This window comes from Acinonyx jubatus, chromosome F2 (assembly GCF_027475565.1).
Source record: "Acinonyx jubatus isolate Ajub_Pintada_27869175 chromosome F2, VMU_Ajub_asm_v1.0, whole genome shotgun sequence".
In the NCBI taxonomy this organism is placed as follows: domain Eukaryota; kingdom Metazoa; phylum Chordata; class Mammalia; order Carnivora; family Felidae; genus Acinonyx; species Acinonyx jubatus.
This window is the reverse complement of record NC_069394.1, coordinates 65,905,648-65,927,214: the sequence shown is the minus strand read 5'-3', so window position 1 is coordinate 65,927,214 and position 21,567 is coordinate 65,905,648. Positions and strand designations below refer to the sequence as shown.

Here is a 21,567-nt window from a genome sequence, read left to right as displayed (position 1 = left end):
TCAAAAGAAGGGGACCTTGTTCCTATGGGAGAATCCTTCAAATACACTCCAATTTTCCCCAAGATTTTTTCATATCACATATTTTAGAGCTGGTTGTTCAATATGGTAACCACTAGCCACATATGGTTGTTTAAACACAAGTTTAAATTAATAAAATTTAAAACTCAGATCTTAAATTGCATTGTACGCATTTCAAGTACTCAATAGCCACCTTTGGATAGAGGTTAGACAGTACAGATAAAGAACATTAACATCACTGCAGAAAATTCTAATGGATAGTGTGCTATAGAGCAGTGTGGTATAGCTTAGCCGGTGAGGTCATGGTCTCTGTAGTCAAAAGATGTGTCTCTAAATCTGCTTCACAGCTAGCAGCCATATGACTAGGCAACTACTTTGTTGAGTTACAGTTGGTTCAGTGGAAATAATACCTATTATAAAGAGCTATTATAAGTAGTGATTGGTACTCTGTACAGATTTATTATGTTTGTTGTGGCAGTATACAGCTGACCTTTGAACAATGTGGAGGTTAGGGGTGCTGACCCCCCGTGCAGTTGAAAATCCACATACAATTTTTACTCCCCCAAAATTTAACTACTAATAGCCTACTGTTGACCACAAGCCTTACTGATAAGTAAATTAACATATATTTTGTATGCTATATGTATTATATACAATAAAGTAAGCTAGAGAAAAGAAAATGTTATTAAGAAAATCGTAAGGAAGAGAAAGTATATTTATAGTACTGTACCATAAAAAAAAAACCTAAGTTATTGTTCAAGGGTCAACCATAGTACTAAAAGTAATAGGCTTTAAAACTCCCTTTTCTTCCTTCCCGAGATGAGCAACACACTGAAATCCACATTTCACTCCTATGCTCTGTCCTCTGAAGTCTGGGTCCATTTAGCCTGGTAGCTAGAGGTTGAAAAAAGTCAAAAGTCTTCTCTTTTTGTTATCATGCCTTAATGCCAAGTCTGCCGTTGGGCATATAGTCAGGTTCTTAGGGACCCATCTTACTTCCTCTGACTTATCGGGGGGGATTGGGAAACTGCTGGTCCTCCAGGAGGTGACAGCAATGGTGGTTTTGCTTCATCTCCTCAATGTGTGTAAACATACCCCTGCCCTAGTTTGGTGGGACTCAGGAATGAGGAGTGATTGGGGCTTCCAACTAAACCAATCCCCCATGTAAAATTGCCCCAACTGGTTTTAACCCCCTGTCCTAATTGTGGCGGGTTGGGGTACAAGACGCAGGGAAAGTTGTACATCACTCCTACACAGTAAAGACAACTTCGGGAAACTAAGCCGGCTTTCACGTCTGTGGAAATCCCAGAGCCTTGAAGTTAGCTTCAAATCTCATTCAGCTTCAGAATTTTCAGAATCATTCAGGGAAATTTGTGAATGATTTGGGAGCAGACTAAAATTTTCTGGTTCTTCTTTAGAACAGAATGCTGCTCCTACGTCCCACTCTTAATTCACATGCCCACCTCATGGACTCCTGGTCTCTGAGATTGGGGAGGAACAAAGAATGGAAAAAAGAAGATAAAGAGGGAAAGGCGATAATTTGGGCTATAGTCGACTTGATTTGACTCTTATTCCTATGAGATTCTTGCTAGTTTCCTGGGTAGTCTCCTAGAGGCAGTTCTACGAAAAAGTCCAAGGCAGAAAGTAGGAAACAGAAAAACAGAGGAGAGAGGATCAACTTAGCATCACATAATTGAATTGGGGATTCTCAATGTCAAAATTAATATTTCAAGGGTTTTTCTTTCTTTTCCCCTAAAAATACTGTTAAGCCTAGGTTATGAACACCACTCACTTACAGATTAAACAGAAATCCAGCTAGGTGAGGTCAGTTTCCCAAGATGACAAAGCAAGGTAGACATGGAAACTGGATAGAAGGCCTGTCTCCTGACTCACTGTGCACCTCTCACTGCATCACTGGTGGTTGCTCATACTCAGACCATCTGAGTCACCTCTGTGGATTCTAATTTCATAGCCTCAGAGTCCCTTTCCTCTTTTTCTTCCCCACAGCTATCGCCCAGTGCCAGGGCATCATGACCTCTCACCTAGGCATTGGCAACAATCTCCCATCTGGTCTTTATCTAGGTCACCTTCAGTATTCTAGCCACCACTGTGATACTAATCTAACCAATGCACAGCTCTCACAGAAATGTTTCTGTGAGAAACTTTCAACAACTTCCTGTTGTCTAATTTATTAAGTGTTAAAAACTCTTTAGCCCAGTATTTGTGACCTGCTCATGTGCCAGCAGCATGCTCTGCACTCCAGCCCAAAGCACCATACGCTCTGAGCATTCCCCACACTCCTGTGCCTCACTGTCTTTGCTTCTGTGCCTTTTCTTAGAAAGCCCCAACTATGCCCCACATAACTACACATCCATTTGTCCAAGTTCTTAGTGGATCATTCAGATACCATCCCCCCATGAAGCCCTCCTGATGAATCCAACTCTGAAATTTTGTGGCTCTTTATCACATTTTGTTTTGTACTGTGGTTCTGTACATGCAGGTCTTATTTCTGCTGTTAGACTGAGCTCCTTGAGGACAGTAACCTGTGTCTTGTTTGTCTTTCAATCCACAGAGCTGAACACAATGGGGATACACAATAGACACTCAATGAATATTTTTTGAAAGAATGAATTCCTCTAATAAGGATGGGCTTGGCTCATTGTACATTATTAGTTTGTTTGTTTTTTTTCTTAGATTGATGAGTCTTTTACAGTAGAAACTTTATCTTTCCTAGAAAATAACCTCCATAGCCCATGTGATGATAAATACTGTTAACTGCCTGGGCTAGGTGAACTGAATTAACTCAATAAAAAAATGTCACCCAATTCCCTTCTTTACTCAATAGATATTGAAAGGAATAACAAAATTCTCCTAAGATCCTTGAAATGTTTACGAACACATGTAACTTATTACTAACTAATAGAGTTTATTAGATTCTCAATAAGCTTTCAGTGCACACAGCAATAAGACCATACATAACCAGTCACACTGGCCTACTGTTTACTGGTAATTAAGTGCACATTGGGGATATGTTGACAAGATGTGCTCAATGTTTGAATATTTTTAAATCAAGGAGAAATAAACCTGCAAGTAAATCACATATAAACAGATACTATTTCATTTTTGATCTGATTTTTTAATTTTTAAATAACTCTATATTGATGAAACAGTTTCACAAAATTCTGGCAAATATCAAAATTGTTATTTGTGACTCAAGAGCAGACCAAGAATATCAGAAATGACTAGGGAAACTATCATTTTAAAAAATCAACTTGGAAGAGGAGGGGGCAAATGCAAAGAGGTGTAATAGGTATTTCAGACCAGATGAACCCCGGGTATGGAAGCAGGACTCCATTTTCACTTCGGTTGGCAACAGCACTGTTCCCTGCTTTATGGAAAAATGAAACAATGGGTCTGTTATCCTACATGCCATTACTACCTCATTACTGATTATTGTTGCAAACTAAATTTATATTTTAAAAGATTGCCAAATTTTCTTTGTGTTTTTGGTGTGTGTGAGGGGGAAGGTGACTGTAGGGATACAGGATGAAGGAGGGAGTTAGGGAGGAGGAAGAGCAGTGTGGAAGAAAAAAGAATTTACTAGAATTTTATTCACAACATAAAAACATGGGATCATCAACTGGTGTTTGGATTTTTTTTTCGTAGATACTTTTATGGTGAAAAGGATTGAAATCAGTTTTTAAATTTGAATTTTTCCCAGACCGCCATTCTTGCAAAGATGAAAAATTTAAAGTGAAGCAAATCGTTTTAGTTGATTGCCCTTGTGAAGTCAGGAAAATGATTTTTGAGACATGTTTTGTTTGTTTTCATGTAAGATGGTATGATCACACTACTTTTGGTGACCTGCTTCCTCAATTCTCCAGACAGAAATGCATTCGTTATACAGTTAGACTCTTGGGCTGCATTCTCCCCAGTCCTGGAGAAACCCGTCACCACGTTCTTATTGAGTGCTCACAGAGGGCATGGCTCAGTGACTAGGCATGCATATTTGCATTTGTTGTTGACAACTGTCAGCTTCAACATCCCTCTCCTCACAACTCTGTCTAAATGGGGTTTGTAATCCTTCCCACTCACTCTCTTCACTCCCTGGGGCAGGAATGTTGGCTCCTGTTCTCTGTCACCTGTCAGAATCCATCCTCCTGTCACTGGCTTATATGGACAAGTCAGCCCACTGTCACGTGACCCCCCCTGCTGCTAAAAACAGCTCAGGCACCCCCTCTGAACCTGGGCCTGAAACAATGTCTTCCATCGAAAAAACCGTAAAGGACACTTGATCACCCAATCCTTGGAATTATTTCCAGGAAACACTTGCAGAAACCATTCGGAGCACCCTTTCCCTGGCAGTGCACACGGGGACGGCCAGGAGATGAGCGCATCTTTGAATTATAAGTCTTTTTCCAAAGAGCAGCAGACCATGGATAACTTGGAGAAGCAACTCATCTGTCCTATCTGCTTAGAGATGTTCACGAAACCCGTGGTCATTCTCCCCTGTCAGCATAACCTGTGTAGGAAATGTGCCAGTGATATTTTCCAGGTAGGTTTGTTTGGAATTTAGGGGGTAAAAAAGATTCTCTCTTCTTGGAATCAAGTCCTTAACTTGTAGGTGAATTCTTTCAGAAAACTTTATAAGGCTACATTCGTTTTTAAGAAAACCATTTTTTTAAATGATTTGCTTTGTGCTTTGCTGTCTGCCTCCTCCTTACTCCTCCTTACTCCCAAATCTAGTTTTAACTTAAATACTAAGAATCCTATTTGTTTAAAAAAAAAAAACCTTCAAAACATTGAATCTGCTTCAAAATTGTAAATGAGTTGCTTCCTAAGACATTAATGTTAGGGTTTCTGGCTAGAGCTTTTGGTAATAAAAATGTTGGATGGAAAAGTGCCTCAGGCTGAAAATGGTACATGGCAGTTGACTGTGGATAAAGTGCTGGGCCTGTATTTTAGGACCACTTGTGCTAAAGCCCTAAGGGATTATCTTATGGCCAGCTTAAAGTAGAAGTTGATCTTGTTTGTAGTAACAGAGAGTGAAAAGAAGTCTCAGAAAAGCTACCTGTGGCATTACTTAATTCCTCTTTTCTTGCTTGGCAAGAACAGGCCTCTAACCCGTATTTGCCCACAAGAGGAGGCACCACTGTGGCATCAGGGGGCCGGTTTCGCTGCCCATCCTGTAGACACGAAGTGGTTCTGGACAGACATGGGATATATGGCCTTCAGAGGAACCTGCTGGTGGAAAATATCATTGACATCTATAAGCAGGAGTCCACCAGGTACTGTCCCTTCATGTGTCACACCCATCTGAAGCGTGGTTTTGTGTATTTGTTTGTTTGTTCTAACAGATCAATCTATCCAATGCTCGTTTGCCAATCACAGACACTGTCTTATAGGAAAATGTTTTTCCAAGTGAGTCCTTACCGGTGTGAGAATCACTCATGGAAAGAGAAGGGAGCTGGTGCCCAAGACTTTGCATCAATTTAAGAATGAAGTAATTCATTAACACTAATCTGTTCAGTAATACTGAGAGAGGCATAATGCGGCCTACCCCTCTCAGCCCTGTATTACACATATTTTAGACATTTCTGCACCTCACAGGTTCTTCGTAGCTCCCAATTCTACATAGCAGAAAATTCACAGTACAAAACTTTAAGGAGAACTAACAGAAATGGCATTTTCCAAAATAGTCCGGTTCCTAGTTTAGACAACAGTCTCACCTTAAAATTGTCTAGATGATCATAATAAAAAACAAATTTCTCTAACATAGTTAATCATTGTATGGACTCTGGGAAGTTACAAAGCAATGCATAGTCCTGCCCTTCAGCAACTTAAAGTTTAGTGACATGGGTGGGTGGGGGGAAGAAGATGGCATTTGGGTTATGTTTCTCTACTCTCTAGATTGTATTTGCTGCATACTCTCAGCATTCACCTGTTGGATTGATACTCAGTATATGCATCCATTCATTAAAAAAAAAAAAAAAAGGCTTCTTCCTCATCTAATCACATTGGCCATAGAGTTCCTTTCCTAGAGACAACACCGTAGTAGTTCATTCCTAGAAGTCATGGTGTGAAGAGCCCTTTTTCAATTGTACACAGGTCAGTCCAGTCCACAAAGCTTGATAGCAATATTGAGACCATCTGGAAATGAACTCATTGTGATTCTTATTAGGAGACATGTATTTATGGAACATCTGCAGGGCTTTAAGAGCCTAGCACTCTTAGAAGGAAAGCTGTTCCATAAATCTAACATATAATTATTATAATCATTATGGCTATTAGTTTCTGCTTAAGATTCAAACTAAATTAGATAGTGCCAGGATCTAGATGGAAGTGGGGCAAGAAGAGTAATTACCGATGACATATTACAGAGATACAGAGTCAGCTATTTCCTTTGCTTCCAAAGTGTCTGCAGAAGAAGGAAAATACTGTTGTTGCTGCTGTTGCTTCACAGATCTGATTTCATTGTTTTACATTACTTTAAAATGCAAATACACACACTGTCTCTTTAAAAAAAAGTCAACTAATAACCAACCAATTATTAAGGGTGTTGATATAAGAGCTGATTTAGTGCCTAGTACAGTGTCTTGCATAGAATAGTTGCTTCATAAGTGCCAGCTAATTAAGCAACACCAAAAAGCTTCTTACATGTTCTATTTATTGCAATAATTTCCTTTTGCTACTTGCTACAGTGAGAGCTTGAAACATGGGAAATAATAACAATGTTATGAAATCCAGAGAAGAAAGATGTTAAAACTTGTAGCATTAGCAAAACCAAAAGACATGTCCTTACTTTAACTATAAAGTCTACATGTGCATCTGCCAAAAAAGTGCCCAGGTGCACAAATGGTATAAAGGTAATGAACCAAATTTCCAACAATGAAGCTTATAGCTGGGTGGACCAGTGGTGTTTTTCTGATTATCAAGCTCTTCTTACACTGTTATTTCTTGAACTTGAGACTCGCCTTGGGACATTTTTACTTGGTAGTAAAATCACAAGTTGCACAGAGGGCCCAGGTACATGTTTGGGCATACACCCAGGTGTTCCCTGGAGGCTGTCAGCCTTGCCAGCCCAGAACCCTGTGCCTCAGAGAACATTAGGCAACCTTAGAATAACCTTGGATATTCAGAGTGAGAGGCACCCATCTCTGGCTCACAGTCATTGGTGTGGGGGCAGAAAGGAGAGGGGCTGGTCAACTCTGACCTCCCACAGAAAGACCAGACATTGTAGATCTCAACAAAACCTGGCCTTATCTAGAATAACTGCCTGGTGCTGAACTAGCCACAGTTTGGAGAGGTGGACACGAGAAGGAATTTATTTCATTAACAGTAATCACAAAAATCATAATTAACTTTATAATAAGTAAAACTAATATGCGCCAACCACTGTTCAGGGTGCTTTACACATGAATCACATGTAATTCTTTAATCTGCACAACAATCCTGTGAGATTGTGATTATTATCATTACCTTATTAAAAACTTTGAATATTCTACTCAAACTAACTCATATACATAATTTAAACATTCAAATAGTACTAGGATACCTCTAATGAGGCCCACGCTCCCACCCCACTCTCCACCCCCAAGTCTCACTCCCCAGAGCCAACCACTTTTAATTGTTTTAATTGTTTAGCTTTTAATTGTTTTAGGTGACATCTGTATACTACAGATCTGTGTACTCCTATTTCTGATTTTTCAATTTAGACATTCTCTATGGACTTTTCACTGCAGAAAGTCAGGACAGTGCCCTCACGTTGTTGGGCTTCACCTACTTTTCCTCTTCCCTGGGTTGAATCCTTATTTCCTAGAGCCTACGTCTTTCTCTTTGTTGGTTTGTTCTACTGTTTTATATGGACCACATCCTCAAGCAATCTTCCGAAATATGCAAAAAAGTGCCCCGCTTTTTAGCCTCCCCCCACACTTCTGCCTTCGAAATACCTGGCTGCCACAGTTGCAGAGCCTTTCTGGGGTCCCTCAGCTCAAGTCAGCTTGCTCCTCTCAGCCTTCTCCCCCACAGGCGCTTAGCAGAAAGAAGAGTCACTTCCTTTCATCCAGAAGTTCTCAATTTCCCACATGTGGTTGACATCCCTTATCTGCTGTCATGTTGCTCATTTTTTGTCCTTCTTGACTTATATTAGAATGCGATTTTTAAAATTTCCCCACTCTCATTTTAGTGGGATTTCCACAGGAAACACAAATAAAAAAGGCACATGTTCATTCTGCTGTATTTAATTAGAAGACCCTCAGGCCAATTTTCAGATATGAATAAAAGCTGAGCCTCAAAGAGGTTAAGTAACTTGCCTGAGGTCACACAACCACCACACGGAGAAGCTCAGCTGGAATTAAGCTTTGAGATAAGTACCACCTGTAATGCCTCACCAAGACCAGATGCCAACCCTTCAGGATTCACCAGGATGGTTCCAGGAACCTGAGACCAGAGACAGCAGGCTACAGACTCCTGGAGACTAGGCAGCACTGAGTGGCTAGGGGCCACTGCCAGCATCTGAAGCTGAGTCCTGAGCCACAACTGTGAGCTCAGCTACCCTCACCTCATGAAAGTGCATTTACATCTTTATTCTACATGCCTGTTTGACCCAAGTCTATCATATGTTTTAAGTTGTCTAAAGGTCTCTATTATACACCCGCTTTTAAGTGGGGACGACTCTGGGCCTGTGTAACCACCTAAACAAGAAAAACCTAATAAGGAATATGGGACATAGTTCTCAGTCTGTATTGCATTATGGAAAAATAATCACAACCAAAAACTAAGCATACAGCCTTATGGCTGTTGCCACATTTTCAAAGTGTTCGCGCGTACTGTATACATACACACATATATATATTGTATACATACATATATGTACTCACAGACCTGAGCTCTGGTCCAGCTGTTGACATCAGAACAGCGCACGGATGTAAGCTGCCCTCAGGAAATGCTTCAGGGAAGTGAGCCACAGAGGCATCACCTGTGCCATTTTCCAGTACATATACTCCAGATACATGCTTGACATTTATTATTATGAGGTGGAGATATATGGGACAGAAGGTATAGGAGGTGGAGAAGCCTTTGAACAAGCGAAGAGCAAACCACTTCTAGTCTCTAGAGAACCTTAAAGGGCTTTGTCAGTTATAAATGGAGTCTTCAGAATGTTATCTGGTTTCTTTGCCACTCATGAGTGCCAAGTGACCCTGGTTTTCCCCCATATTTCACATGCTTTCCCCAGATGAATTAGAGTACAAGGAATACTGTCCATTCATCTGGCAAAGTCTCTTTCATTTCTCATTCATTCAACAAATATTTACTGAGTACCACTCTATGCAAGGCATTGTTCTAGGCACCAGGGATCCAGCAAAAAAAAACAAGACAAACCTTCCCTCATGGAACTCACATATTTGTGGAGGAAACAGATAGACCTGGGAAGGAAGATACATTTCTTGGTTGCAGAGTTTACTTTTCTCAATTGACTTCCAAGGATATGGCAGAATTTCAAGTTAGGAAGCCACAGATTTCATGGAAACCATATTGTTACGAGACCAGGTGAAAATTCTTTTCACAAAAATCTCAAAGCTGGAAGCCCATACAATTTCCTCACCAGATCCAGGTCTTACCCCCACAGCCCAGTCTCCTTGACTTGACTCCTACCTAGTGATTTATAGATATAAATCAGTATATTTTCTGCCTTTCTCTGAGTTCTGGGGCTGCAGGTATGTGGTACCACACATCAGTATCAATGGTTTACAAACCATTTTATTCATGTCTCACACTAGAAGTACATTTTACATTGTGATCCAATGACCATTACATACATGGATGGATATAGATATATAGACATGAAATATATACTTTTTGTTTCCAGTGCACTTAGATACATGTACATACATAGCATGTAAAACATACACATGTGTCTATGTACACCAGAAACAAAAGTTTCAGGTATCATTACTTATTCTTACCAGGTGTAGCCCATGTATTTACTGTCTATTTTAGTTTGAGTTTAACAATGCTGGCCATGACCTCTAAATTGATTTCATGGCCCATAATAATCAATTTCACAGCCCATAAATACCTGCGGTTTTTGAAAAAGTGGATCTTGGTAACAACAGAAAAATTCAGTCCCAATCTTTTAAATAACGATGCTTATAAATATGTGTTTGGGAATATGAAGAAAGGTTTTGGATTTGTATTTACATTTTTCAGGTACCTCTGAAAACTATTAACAACCTTGGTCTTTAGATAGGATGTATAAGAATTCCAGGTTTTTGCGAGGCAGGCTACACCCACATCTCTCACCATGTTCTCCAGAGGGGGCCTAGAGCACTACAATTTGACATAATTTTGATCTTGATCATCACACATAAATCACACTGATCATTAGGAGAATATACAGGGCCCCACCACACGCTGTGAACTTGGGCCGTTCCAGGTGATTCCACAGCAAGTTATTCTTAAATAGTAATGACTTGTCACTCCCCTTTCATGCTTTCAATTCCTCATCGCTTGGTCATCGTCTCACTAACACATACAAACCCAATGCTCCATTATTACCTGTTGCAGTTCCGAAAAGTTTTGGCTGGTGCTGAACTACTGGGAAAACTAAAACCTGGGGATTATCTGTGAGGTCCTTACTTCCAAGGTTACCACCATGTCCCAGAACAGCATTTTGCATTTTTCTTATTGCTTAAAGTACTGTTCACAGTCACTGAGCACACAATACCCACTCAGTCCCTGCCAAGTCCTCAATCGGGAAATTATTTACATTTAATTTTCTTAATGGCAGGAAGAGACCCAAACAAATTAATGAAGCACACACGGACATGTTCCTTCTTACACAGAGCTATTTCCATCAGTGCCTAGACTAATAATCAGAGATTTGGACTCCTCCAGCCCACCTCTATCTTCCTTTTGGTGGGAGAAGTGTTTGCTGGAGGTTGTAGAGTTGGGACTTAGTGTTTCTGCAAAGCCAGCATAAACTTGAGATTTAGCTTATCAGCAAATACTCCTTCTTTACCCGTAATTGGAAAGTATCTCAAGAGACTTGTAAGTGTGTGCAGACAGTGCTGGAGCACACTCCTCACAATTTTCAGGAATTTTACTAGCTGTGTTTTAAACTGTCAATAAGTTTAAATCAGCCATGATGGGAACCCTCACCACAGAAATTGTCAAACACTACAGATCAGAGTGTCCATGTCCTATTCCCTACTCCAGGCTGGTCGTTAGATACCTATCAGCACACCACTGCTAAGCCCAAAGGGCAACTGAATTTGGAGGTTTCCGAGGACAAGAACAGGACCTTGGAAGTTTTCTGGAATAGCAATACTAATCCCACCCCACCCCCACCCCCCACCAACCCTGCTTTGCTGCAATGGGAGCTGACACATTTATCTGCCCACCTCCTCCCAGACCAGAAAAGAAGTCTGACCAGCCCATGTGTGAGGAGCACGAAGAGGAACGCATCAACATCTACTGTCTGAACTGTGAAGTGCCCACCTGCTCTCTGTGCAAGGTCTTTGGGGCACACAAGGATTGCCAGGTGGCTCCCCTAACTCACGTGTTCCAGAGGCAGAAGGTAACAGAGCCTCTCTTCCTCTTCTCCAGCCCCTTCCGAATTTCTGTGTGATTGGCTCTCTTTGCTGAAGGGGACTGCCCAAGCCACGTAGCCCTGAGGCCTGGCGGCTCAGAGCATGGAGTGGTGTAGTGCTGGTGCAAACATGGCCACACACTAGATCCCCAAGAGAGTAAGGGGACTGCTAGCGAGGGAAGGGGTGCTGAGGCTCAGGAAGGTGCGCAGAGGGCAAGGGTCGCTTGTTATTTGTGCATCCGGGAGGTTGCTGAAGACAAGCAATGTGTTGGGACCTGGTCAGAGCATCCGGGAGGTTGCTGAAGACAAGCAATGTGGTCAGAGCTGTTTGAAGTTTAGACTATAGATAAGAAAAGGATTAACTTTTCACGCCAGTCACAGGAATTTTTCTTCATTCACTAAAAAAAGCTACTGTTTCCTGCACCCTTCCCAGGCCTTTGCTCCCCCAACTCCTACTGTATTAGCCTTCAAGTCCAGGTTAAACTGGCTTCCTAGGGTTTCAACCTAGGCCGCTTGCTAAAAGGACTCCTCTCAGTTTGACACATGTCCCCACCCCCCGCCAGGGCGTCAGCCTCCTCACCCTGACCAACCACAGCATGTCCCCAGCTTATCACTAACCTGCCAACCCAGTTTCATCCACTGGCAAGTAGCAACTTGCCCATTTGATGCAAATAAACGTGCAGTTGTGTGCTCAAATAGATGCAGCCACTCCCCACACCTAGAATTTGAGGAGTTCCATATCTAGCTCCTTTCTATGAAGAATCACACATCCCACATTTGGTAGATATTTTACTGTGAGGGTCAGAGTTGGAATCAAATGTGAAAGCCAAACTTCTGGGCAATACCAGTCATGACCAGTGAGTGCTAACTGCCAAAAAAGCAGAATTTAGCAAGACATCTGTAACATTTATTTATTTTTCAATCCATTTGTGGTTTATTTCCCCTTATCCTTCCACACCCACCCATCCCCCTCAAGTTATGGCATGTTAGAACCGAATGGTACTTGTTTCACACGATTTCCCTCAGAGCCCTAGGAACTCGCGTGGGATGGACAGGACAGACTGGCAGGACTTCTACCCCACTCCTGTTTGGACAGAGCAGCTTCACTCTTATCTACTGGGATTCCACATTAGCTTCCTTTTTCTGAAGAAAGGGTTCTGAAGCTTTACAATGTTTTACAACCACTGTTCTGGTCCAACCTTCTCACTTTATATCCAAGAAATTTAGGGTCCACATTGATTACATGTTTGGCCAACATCATAACCAAGTTAAAGGCAGAGTTGGATCAAGCAGGTAGGTCTCCAAAGTCCCCATTCAGTGCTCCCTGATAGCCAGTCTTGGAAAGCGGAGAGGAATTTCAAGTTGAAAACCCTCCCCTAGAACCAGTCAAATGCTAGAGTTTCAAGTTTGTAATAACTTAGTCTAGTACATATGTATTTGCACACCTAGCACATAGAAGGTGCGTATTACTTAAGTCAGTGAATAAATGAATATTTACTATTCTCATTTCCCTAGTAAAATGGATCCTGAGCTACGCTAGGAAAATAATTCATTTCGGGTCTCTGAAGTCACATATTGGACTCCACTGAATTTATAAACAATATTTATAATTACTTAGCTTGAATATGCTATTCTCTATAATCTATAATTCAGTGTTTATGATGTTATTACCAAGGTCAGATCTCAGTCTCCATTAAGAATTTGGTGAAAACTATGAAACTTCTTCCCAAATACATTTATATACACATCTAGACAGAATTTTATTACAAGACCAGGAGGTTCACAGGCCTTATAAGCCTGTTACTCCTATGGGGTTCAGTGGATGCTGGATTAGGAATCCATGAGGATAATACTACAATTTATCTACAATCAGGGCTGACTAGAAAACTCCTAAAACTTTGCATCCCTCCTTTCTCTTCATTAGTCTGAGCTCAGTGATGGCATTGCTGTCCTTGTGGGAAGCAATGATCGAGTCCAGGGAGTAATCAGCCAGCTGGAGGACACCTGTAAAACTATTGAGGTAAGTCAAACAACTCCAGCTGAATACACACCAAGCCTGAACTCCTGGGGGGTTGTGGCTGCCTCAGTGCCACACAATCTTTCCTTATAGAATGACCGCCTTCCTCATATGTCTCTAAAACATTCTCCTCCTGGCTCAGGAAGAGAAGTTACCATGTGAGTCAACAAGGCAGATTTTACCACATCTACTGGGGTGGTTGTTACATTTGCTGTTTTTTGTTGGTCAATCCATTTTAAAAGATTAGTTAGAAGAAAAATCAATTCCCAGTAATGAAAATAAGTGTTATCCACCATTATAGTACTATTTCTTTGTGGAAATCCAAATGTCTTAAGGAGTACTAGTTAGTGCTTTGGAAAATCATGTGCAGGTTTGTGCTGCATATCTACACTCTGACAGCGGGGCCACAAAGGGGATAGCAGAAGGAGGAAGATGTGTCTGTGGTTACAGAATGATTTAGTCATGGATTTCATTGAGACTAGAGCTCTGGCTCATTCATATCTGCCCTCTGCCTGGCCCAGTGCCTGGAACATAATAAACACTTGATACAAACTTGGTGAACAAATGCATAAATGACTGGCTGTTTAGCTCACACTGAAGCTTGGCATATAAGAAATACTGTAAATCCACCCTTCCTCAAGATCAAGTATAAACTGTGTAATTGCTGAAGGCAAAAAGCTGAAACCTAAAGAGATTTAGCTATGTGGCAGATACCTTTTCAAGAACTGAAGATTCACAGACTAGTTAAGCCAGGCTGCACAGAGGACAGGTGCAAGACAGCTGGGTTGAGTGCAGGTCTCTGGATCTGTAACCTGGAGCCATTTATTACTCCCTGCTTTAAGTTTTGGGGTTGTTGGTTCTTGTAGTTGGACCTCAGATGCAGTGTTGAGGCACTGTACTGTTCAGTCTGTAGCATATTGTCTGTATTGCTGTAGGCAAGGCCCCTCTTATTATCAACTTATTTCTTTTTATCTCCATATTCCACTCCTGTTCTCTTCTCTGTACATAACCACTCTAACATGTTTGGTGTTCCGTTCACTTATACTCTTATAAAATCTTGATTATTTTATATGCACGTCTTTTACTTTTATAAATGGTATTGTGCTATATTTCTCGTTCTGCTTTTTTTAAATTATGTATTATGTTTTAAAGATCCCTTCTCATGTACATTCAATCCTTCATTTTTCTCCTCTGTAAAAATGGGGCATAGTACCCACCTTATAGGGTTACTGTGAAAAATTAAGCATAAGCAAAATGCTTAGCACAGTGCCTAGTATATGGTGAGTGCCTGATAAATACCCTGTTTTCATTATTTTATCATTAGAAAGGCAAATTCTATCAGAAGCCAAAGGCTGGTTCCTGGATGATCACTTCAAGACATTGGCCATAACCATCTCATTTTAGATTTCTACACCATTAAAATCAATGTCCTTTCTTCTCCATACATATATTCCTGTAAAGATCATGATAAATCTGGGATCCATTTACAGAAGGGAGGTTTTCTTTTGGTGAAGAGCCCAAAGAGATTACAAAATGGACAATATAAACTCTTATCTTTTTACTTATTTACAGTAAAGGCCAAATACAACTTAATCAGTAAACCATGAATCAGCACTCCAGTGTGGTGCCATGTTGAGTCTTGGGTGTATAAATAGGAGTGGGTTGCTTGTGGGTAAGTGAGGTAATCTCTATACTCATCTCTGGTCAAGCCTTCATCAGAGATCTCTGTCTGGGACATCAAGGCTGCAGAACACATACAGGAGAAAAGCTCTGGGGGTCACATTTGGCCTTGAGCAAAGAAATGCAAACAAACCGGGCTCCCTGTAGCCAGCATGGGGCGGGGGTGGGGGGGTGGGGGGGGTGGGCACTGAGAGGGCAGGGAGAGATTTGACAACTGGTTTTCTTCTGGAGGCCGGTCAGGGGCACAATAGGGAGCAGCTGTTTTTTCTTTCACTGAGAACAAGACAAGCCGGAACAGGTTTGAAATTAAGTCAGGAGAAGGGATTTAGTGCAGATATCAGGAGGAACTTCCAGGCAGTGAGGTTTAGGATTATTACTCCTATTATTACTGATAAAAGTATTCATCAAACATGACACACTTTTATAAGTACTTTCACAGGCTACTAGACAAATGTAATTGTTCCCTGTAGGGCTTTCAGATGAAGCTGTAAATTGCAGGAGTCTTAAAAGTGTCCATCCCTTTTACCTATTTATTTCACTTCTGAGATTTTACTTTAAGGAAATAAAACAGTATAGAATGTATATATTCATAAATAACCCCTATATATATTTATATGGGGAAAAACTCCAGAAACCAAAAGGTTAGGAGTAATGAACAGTGGGACTACTGTCTTCCTTATATATTCCTATATTTCGCATTTTTGTAAAGAGACCTGGACATTTTTTTAATAATCAGTAAAATAAATATAGAATGAATGTTGCTCAGAAAAGCACAGTTCTTTCCGATCAGTTTAGGTGGCTCATCTGCAGATGTAGGTATTGGCTCAGAGCCTCATGGAGATCTCTGATTTTATGATCCCTATTTGATGCAAATATCCTCCATTTGAAGAGGACAGAGGACAGAGACACTGCCACAAATGGCCACATGGTGCACCTGTAATCACTAAAGTGCTCTCCCACAGAGCCTGGGCAAAACACCAGAGGCTCACTTTGTGAGCACTAGCCTGCAAAGCTGCATGTAGTGAAGCACATGAGGTTCTTGGCTTAGAGTGAAATGATCCTACCTTGCAGAGCAGGTGAATTCTGTACCAGAGTTCAGGGTCACAGAGCAGAGCTCCTGTGTCTCCCATTCTCGCTGGGGTAGTTGTTTTCCTTCCTGACTTTGCTCACCACCTGCCTGGAAACATTTTCTGGGAAGCCATTGGTGGCTCCTGGCCAGGGGGTGGGGAGCTGTTGTTTAAAGAAGTCGCTCTTCTGATTGGTGAAGAACCCCTCAGGGATGGGAAATGGAGTAGTCCCTGGGTGGGCACTATCCTTCCCCAATTACCTTGCCTCTTCCCACATGGGGCCCAGACACCTGCCCTTTGGTAGGAGTGCCCATCCCTTGTACGTGTCTAATTTTGTCCTTGATCATGTAATGTCTTGCAGGGCTGGTCTGGTCAGGCACCTGGCCCAGGATCAGCCCTGGAGAGCTGCCGAGCTTAGGCTAAATCACACTGGGGACTCCTTGTTATCATTTAAAAATAACGTATGCTTTCCCTTTCTCCCTCTCTCTCTGCTGCTCCCCAGTTCATGCATGTGTGCTTGCTCACTCTCTCTCAAAATAAGTAACATTTTAAAAATTAAAATTAAAAGGGGCACCTGGGTGGTTCAGTCAGTTAAGTGTCCAACTCTTGATTTCGTCTCAGGTCATGATCTCCCAGTTTGTGGGAAGGAGCCCTGCATCCAGCTCAGTGCTGACTTTGCAGAGCCTGCTTGGGATTCTCACTCTCTGCCCCTCCCCTGCTCTCTCTCTCACTCTCTCTCTCAAAACAAATAAATAAACATTAAAAAATTTTTTTAAATAATGTATGCAATTGATATGAGTTTACAATGATTATGAGAGTGGCTTTGAAAAGGGCTGTAGTCATGAAAGGGCAATCTGAACTGTGTCAAAAGGAGGAGTGGCATTTTTTTTCTCTTTGCTGTGGATCTGACAGTGGGTGAAGGAGCCTTCAGCCTTTTTAGTACTCCTAGCTGAATGTTGCACAGGCTGAGATGTTCCCAGAGCTCTCGACTGCAGGTTGGAGGGCCTTCTAGGCTGTTCTATATAAGCCCAGCATGGTCTGGAGCTATACTTGCCTTTCCAGCCCAGGAAATGTTCTGGGATAGGCTAGGACTCAGAAAGAGGGCTGCTGGTTGGAGTGGACAAGTGCACTGCCTTGGGAGCTCTCTGTTTCCAGAATACTGTGCTTGGCTTTCCTTCTTCATTGCTAAAAATCATAACCTCTGTCTCCGTCTTATAGTCTTTACAAAGGGCATTTATCCTATGTCACTAGATACCCAAGAGAGTAGGCTATTAATTCCGGTCCTCCTGAAGCTGACAGACAAGCAGGCCTAGAAATAATCCTGTTTTGTATGGATGCATGTCTAAAGGAAACAGCTACAAGTTGAATAATAACTATTTGATCTTGAGCATTTCCATTATCTGAAAAATGAGGACTTTAATAAGATCCGCCAATGATTCTTCAATGACAACAAACCTATTGTATTTCCAAAACAATAATTTTACCCAAATAGCTTTTAGGACACTGTCCATGAAGTTACAAATATGACGTATAAATATTGTAAGAATCACTTTAATAAGCATTCCAGAATTTTTAAGGCAACATTTCAAAGGCAATAGAACATATGCTTAAAAGAACAGGTTTCAGAGTTAGACTTTTAGCTGTCATTTAATTATATGACCTTGGGAAGTTACTTAAGCCCTTTGTCCCTCAACTTCCTCACTGGTACACTGGGGTTAATACTACATTCTTCACAGTGTTATTGAGATGACTAAATTGGGGTAAGAGGCACATGCCAGGGGCTTGATAAGTGTTACCTCATATTATTCTCATAGTCAGCTTGGAAAGACCACACTTATTGTAACAATGCTAATAATAATTTGAACCACTGGAGCATCTGGAGCATCTTTTAAGCAGTATCAGAGTAAGACCTTCAGGGTCCTGAGTAATTATGATGCAGAGCTAAGCAACCCCCTTCAGATGGAAAAACTGAACATGAATGGCAGGAGATATTAGCCCTATTATTTATCTAAGAGGCAAAATACTGGCAACCAAGGGAGGCTGAGGCTCTTCTGGGAGACGAGTTGACTCTCTACTACGTATGGGAGCAAATTAAATAACTTCTCAGCTTGCCATGGGCTTGTGGCTTTCACTGAACCAGAGGACCCAAGTCAGTATGGCTCACTGGGCTCTCTGCTTTAGAGAGTTTGCTCAAGGAGCTTTTAAATGATCTGGAGAAGAACCCCAGGAGTAAGTTTTAGAGATCCATTGATTAGAACATAATTGTTCTTCTAACATGAAGTGGGTGGCAACGTGATATGGTAGAAACAGCATGAGTTTGGGAGTCTGGAGACCCATGGCTGCTGGGTAGAGTTGCTCTGCTGAGCACTGCACAAGGGGACCCCGCTGATGGGAGAGGAGCTGAACTCCAGTTCATGTGCCTGGAAGGAACATGTTATCCTCATTTGTCTGCCTCTTTTCTTGTATAGCCCGGTGGAGACCCACTTTTTCATCCTAGTCTGCACTCGTGGAACTTCTCCCAAGTGCTAGAAATTGGGGCTTTACCAGTAAATGTTGACTGATTTCCTCAGGAGAATCTTTCTACTTTAATACAGTTCTCTCTTCAGTAATATTAATCTGCTTCCCCCCCTTCTTTTGGGGGTGGTGGGGAAAGGAAACCCTATTTGGCTTAATGAAGGGAATTCTAAAGTACTGTATTTCAAATGTAGCTGACTGAGCACTTCCAGACCCAGAGCTGCAGCCCCAAACGAGAGTGTGTGGATGAGTGCTGGAGGTATGCAGTGCGTATGTGAATGGGCTGGGTAGAGCCACAGTTGCTCAGTGACAAATGGTGGGCTAAGAGCTTATCTTCAGCTCTATTTTGGTCACAGAGGCATGTTCCTTACATGGTAAGAGCAATGGTTACAATTGTCTTAGGTTTTCCTGTCATAGCCCTGGCACATTCCCAAGCTGGGACTGACATTGCAGGGTCCGGACATATAATTTATGTCTTAATACTGTAGATAACCACTCTGAAACTTGCCAGGAATAGGAAGAGGCATTTTAGAGCCTTAAGACACTGAAATATCCCCACATTTATCTGAAGTCATAGAGTCTTGGAACTGTAGTCAAAAGGGACCTTGGCAATCATCCAATCCCAACCCTTATTGTACAGATAAGAAAATCATCCTGAGATTAAATGGCTTCCCTAAGGTTGCACAGTTTTCTTTTGAGCACTAAACGAAGCAGAGTCGTGGAGTATCTACTTAAATATCTATTTTCTGGGAACATAGAAACTTTTGAGGACTGAATATCCCTAAATACAAATCATATTTCATTCATTCACTCAGTCATTCAGATCATATTTCTCAGGTGTGCATTATACACCGTATTCTGCACACATAATACTGGAAAATAGTGATGAACTAAACAGAAAAGTTTCCTGCTCTCAGGAAGGTTTTATTCTAGTACAGGAGTTAGACAATAAAACAAATAAATAACAAGATCATCTCAGAGAGTAATAAGTGCCTGGGGAGAAGGTGAGCCACTGAAAATCTAGGCATTAAAAACAACAGGATGACGGTACTTTGCTTGTCTAACTATCTACTCTTTAGTATAAGATTGTCTATTGTTGATTTTTTTCCATGGAAAGCTCCTTTTTGCAACTGCATATCTTATATCTTATTACCATTAAAATATAAAGCAGGCTAAAAATTAGAACTTGTCAGTTTTAACATTTCTATGAAAGCAACAGCTAAACAATGGGCTTTAGATGAATATTAAAGATTACCTACTCACTTCGAAGGAAATGACCAAATGATTACTTGATTTTTTTCTTTTTAGCCAAATATTATGACATTGGTTAGAAACAGATATTCTACCTGTCATCATTTTGCCTTTTTAATATGGGCAGCATAGTTTTCCCTTTATAAAATCACCCCTTTTTGGTATATTGCATCCATACTGGGTTCACCTTAGAGATGGGATGGATTTTATTTTCATTCAAGGATCACGGACAACTTTTATTTTGTTCTTCTAAGAAGCCAATACATATAACTGTCCTGGCAGACCCAGGAGGTAGGTCATGTTGCAGCTGGAGGCTATGCATCAGAATATGCTTGGAGGCCAATGCCTAGGGCATTCATGATGGAAGTTACTTCAGTTGCTAAACACACTCACCCAGGTATGCATGCATGCACATGTGCATGTGTACACACACACACACAGGACATAGGAACCACAGATATCAAAAGGAAGAAAATGGAGAATATTTGAAAACATAAACTTGAAAGTTTAAAAAGTATGTATCTTGATTCAATTACTATCCAGAGACGTTGGGGGAGGGAGAAGGTACAGAGCCAAGAATTTTTACTGAAGACTTTTTTTTAACCCAGCCTTTTTACTGAAATAAGTAAAATAGAACATTAAAAGCAAAAAGAAATCTTTGAGGTGAGGAAGTTTTTGTGGAGAAGAGATAAAGATGGTTGCTATCACGCTTTTGCAGGTAACAGTCATCCTTTAAAGTGTGCTACCTGCAGACATTTTGATAATGCAGAAGTCCACGTTTTTCCCATTCCATTTTTCAGGTTACTGGAAAGTCACTGTTGAAAGCATTTCAGGTCCACATTTACAAAGGCACAGTAGGTACTGAAATTCAGAGTAATCACTCACTAGTGAGCTGGCCTCTAAGAGCATATTTTTCTTTCATAGCATATACTTGTTCCCTAATTACCTCGGAGGAGGGAGTTGATAAGCTGAGGCGTTTGTTGTTAACTGACCTTCACAGCATTTTGAAGGTCTTGTAGTCCAGAAAGATGGAAGGGTGCCCACCTTAGTCTTCATGTATTGCTTCTACCTCAGAGAGAATAAAAAAAATAGAAGAATTTTAATTTCAGGGAATTATTTCTCATTTTAATCCGACATTAGGTTAACCTGAACATCTCAAGTTCATTTCTAAAAGTCTGTAAGTACTAGTTTCATAATTCCAAGAAAGAAGCATCCTTTCTCTATTTCAGAAACCGATTTGTCTGACTCTTAGCATATTTTACACAGAATTATACTAAAGGCACATTAATGAAGAAAAAAAAGAAGTTAAGGTTTTTTTTAAATTAGAGATTAGAAAATATAATAATTTTTCTACCCTTCTTATGAACACTGGAAAACTACGGCAGGTTTTCAGATCTTCTAATGCCTGGTACATAGTAATTAGTGAATTT

The 21,567-nt window shown here is 41.0% G+C and overlaps 1 protein-coding gene and 1 long non-coding RNA gene across 6 annotated transcripts in view; one reads left to right on the top strand and one right to left on the bottom strand.

The window, feature by feature from the left end:
* Window positions 1-4,237: 4,237 nt before the first annotated feature.
* The window catches only part of TRIM55 (tripartite motif containing 55), a 43,604-nt gene continuing 26,274 nt past the window's right edge, over window positions 4,238-21,567 (top strand). For 4 of the 5 annotated variants that reach the window (XM_053208707.1, XM_015077717.3, XM_027042760.2 and 1 more), the window contains exons 1-4: window positions 4,239-4,573; window positions 5,134-5,306; window positions 11,431-11,596; window positions 13,533-13,628. In XM_053208707.1, coding sequence (XP_053064682.1) covers window positions 4,406-4,573; window positions 5,134-5,306; window positions 11,431-11,596; window positions 13,533-13,628 — 603 coding nt within the window. In that variant the 5' untranslated portion in view covers window positions 4,239-4,405. Of the gene's footprint in view, window positions 4,574-5,133; window positions 5,307-11,430; window positions 11,597-13,532; window positions 13,629-21,567 lie in introns of all 5 variants that reach the window. The other variant, XM_015077716.3, reaches the window with a different exon arrangement.
* LOC128312916 (uncharacterized) overlaps window positions 16,857-21,567 on the bottom strand; it is a 32,344-nt gene continuing 27,633 nt past the window's right edge. The window contains exon 3 of the long non-coding RNA XR_008292871.1: window positions 16,857-21,202. This is a non-coding gene — a long non-coding RNA (uncharacterized LOC128312916). The remainder of the gene's footprint in view (window positions 21,203-21,567) is intronic.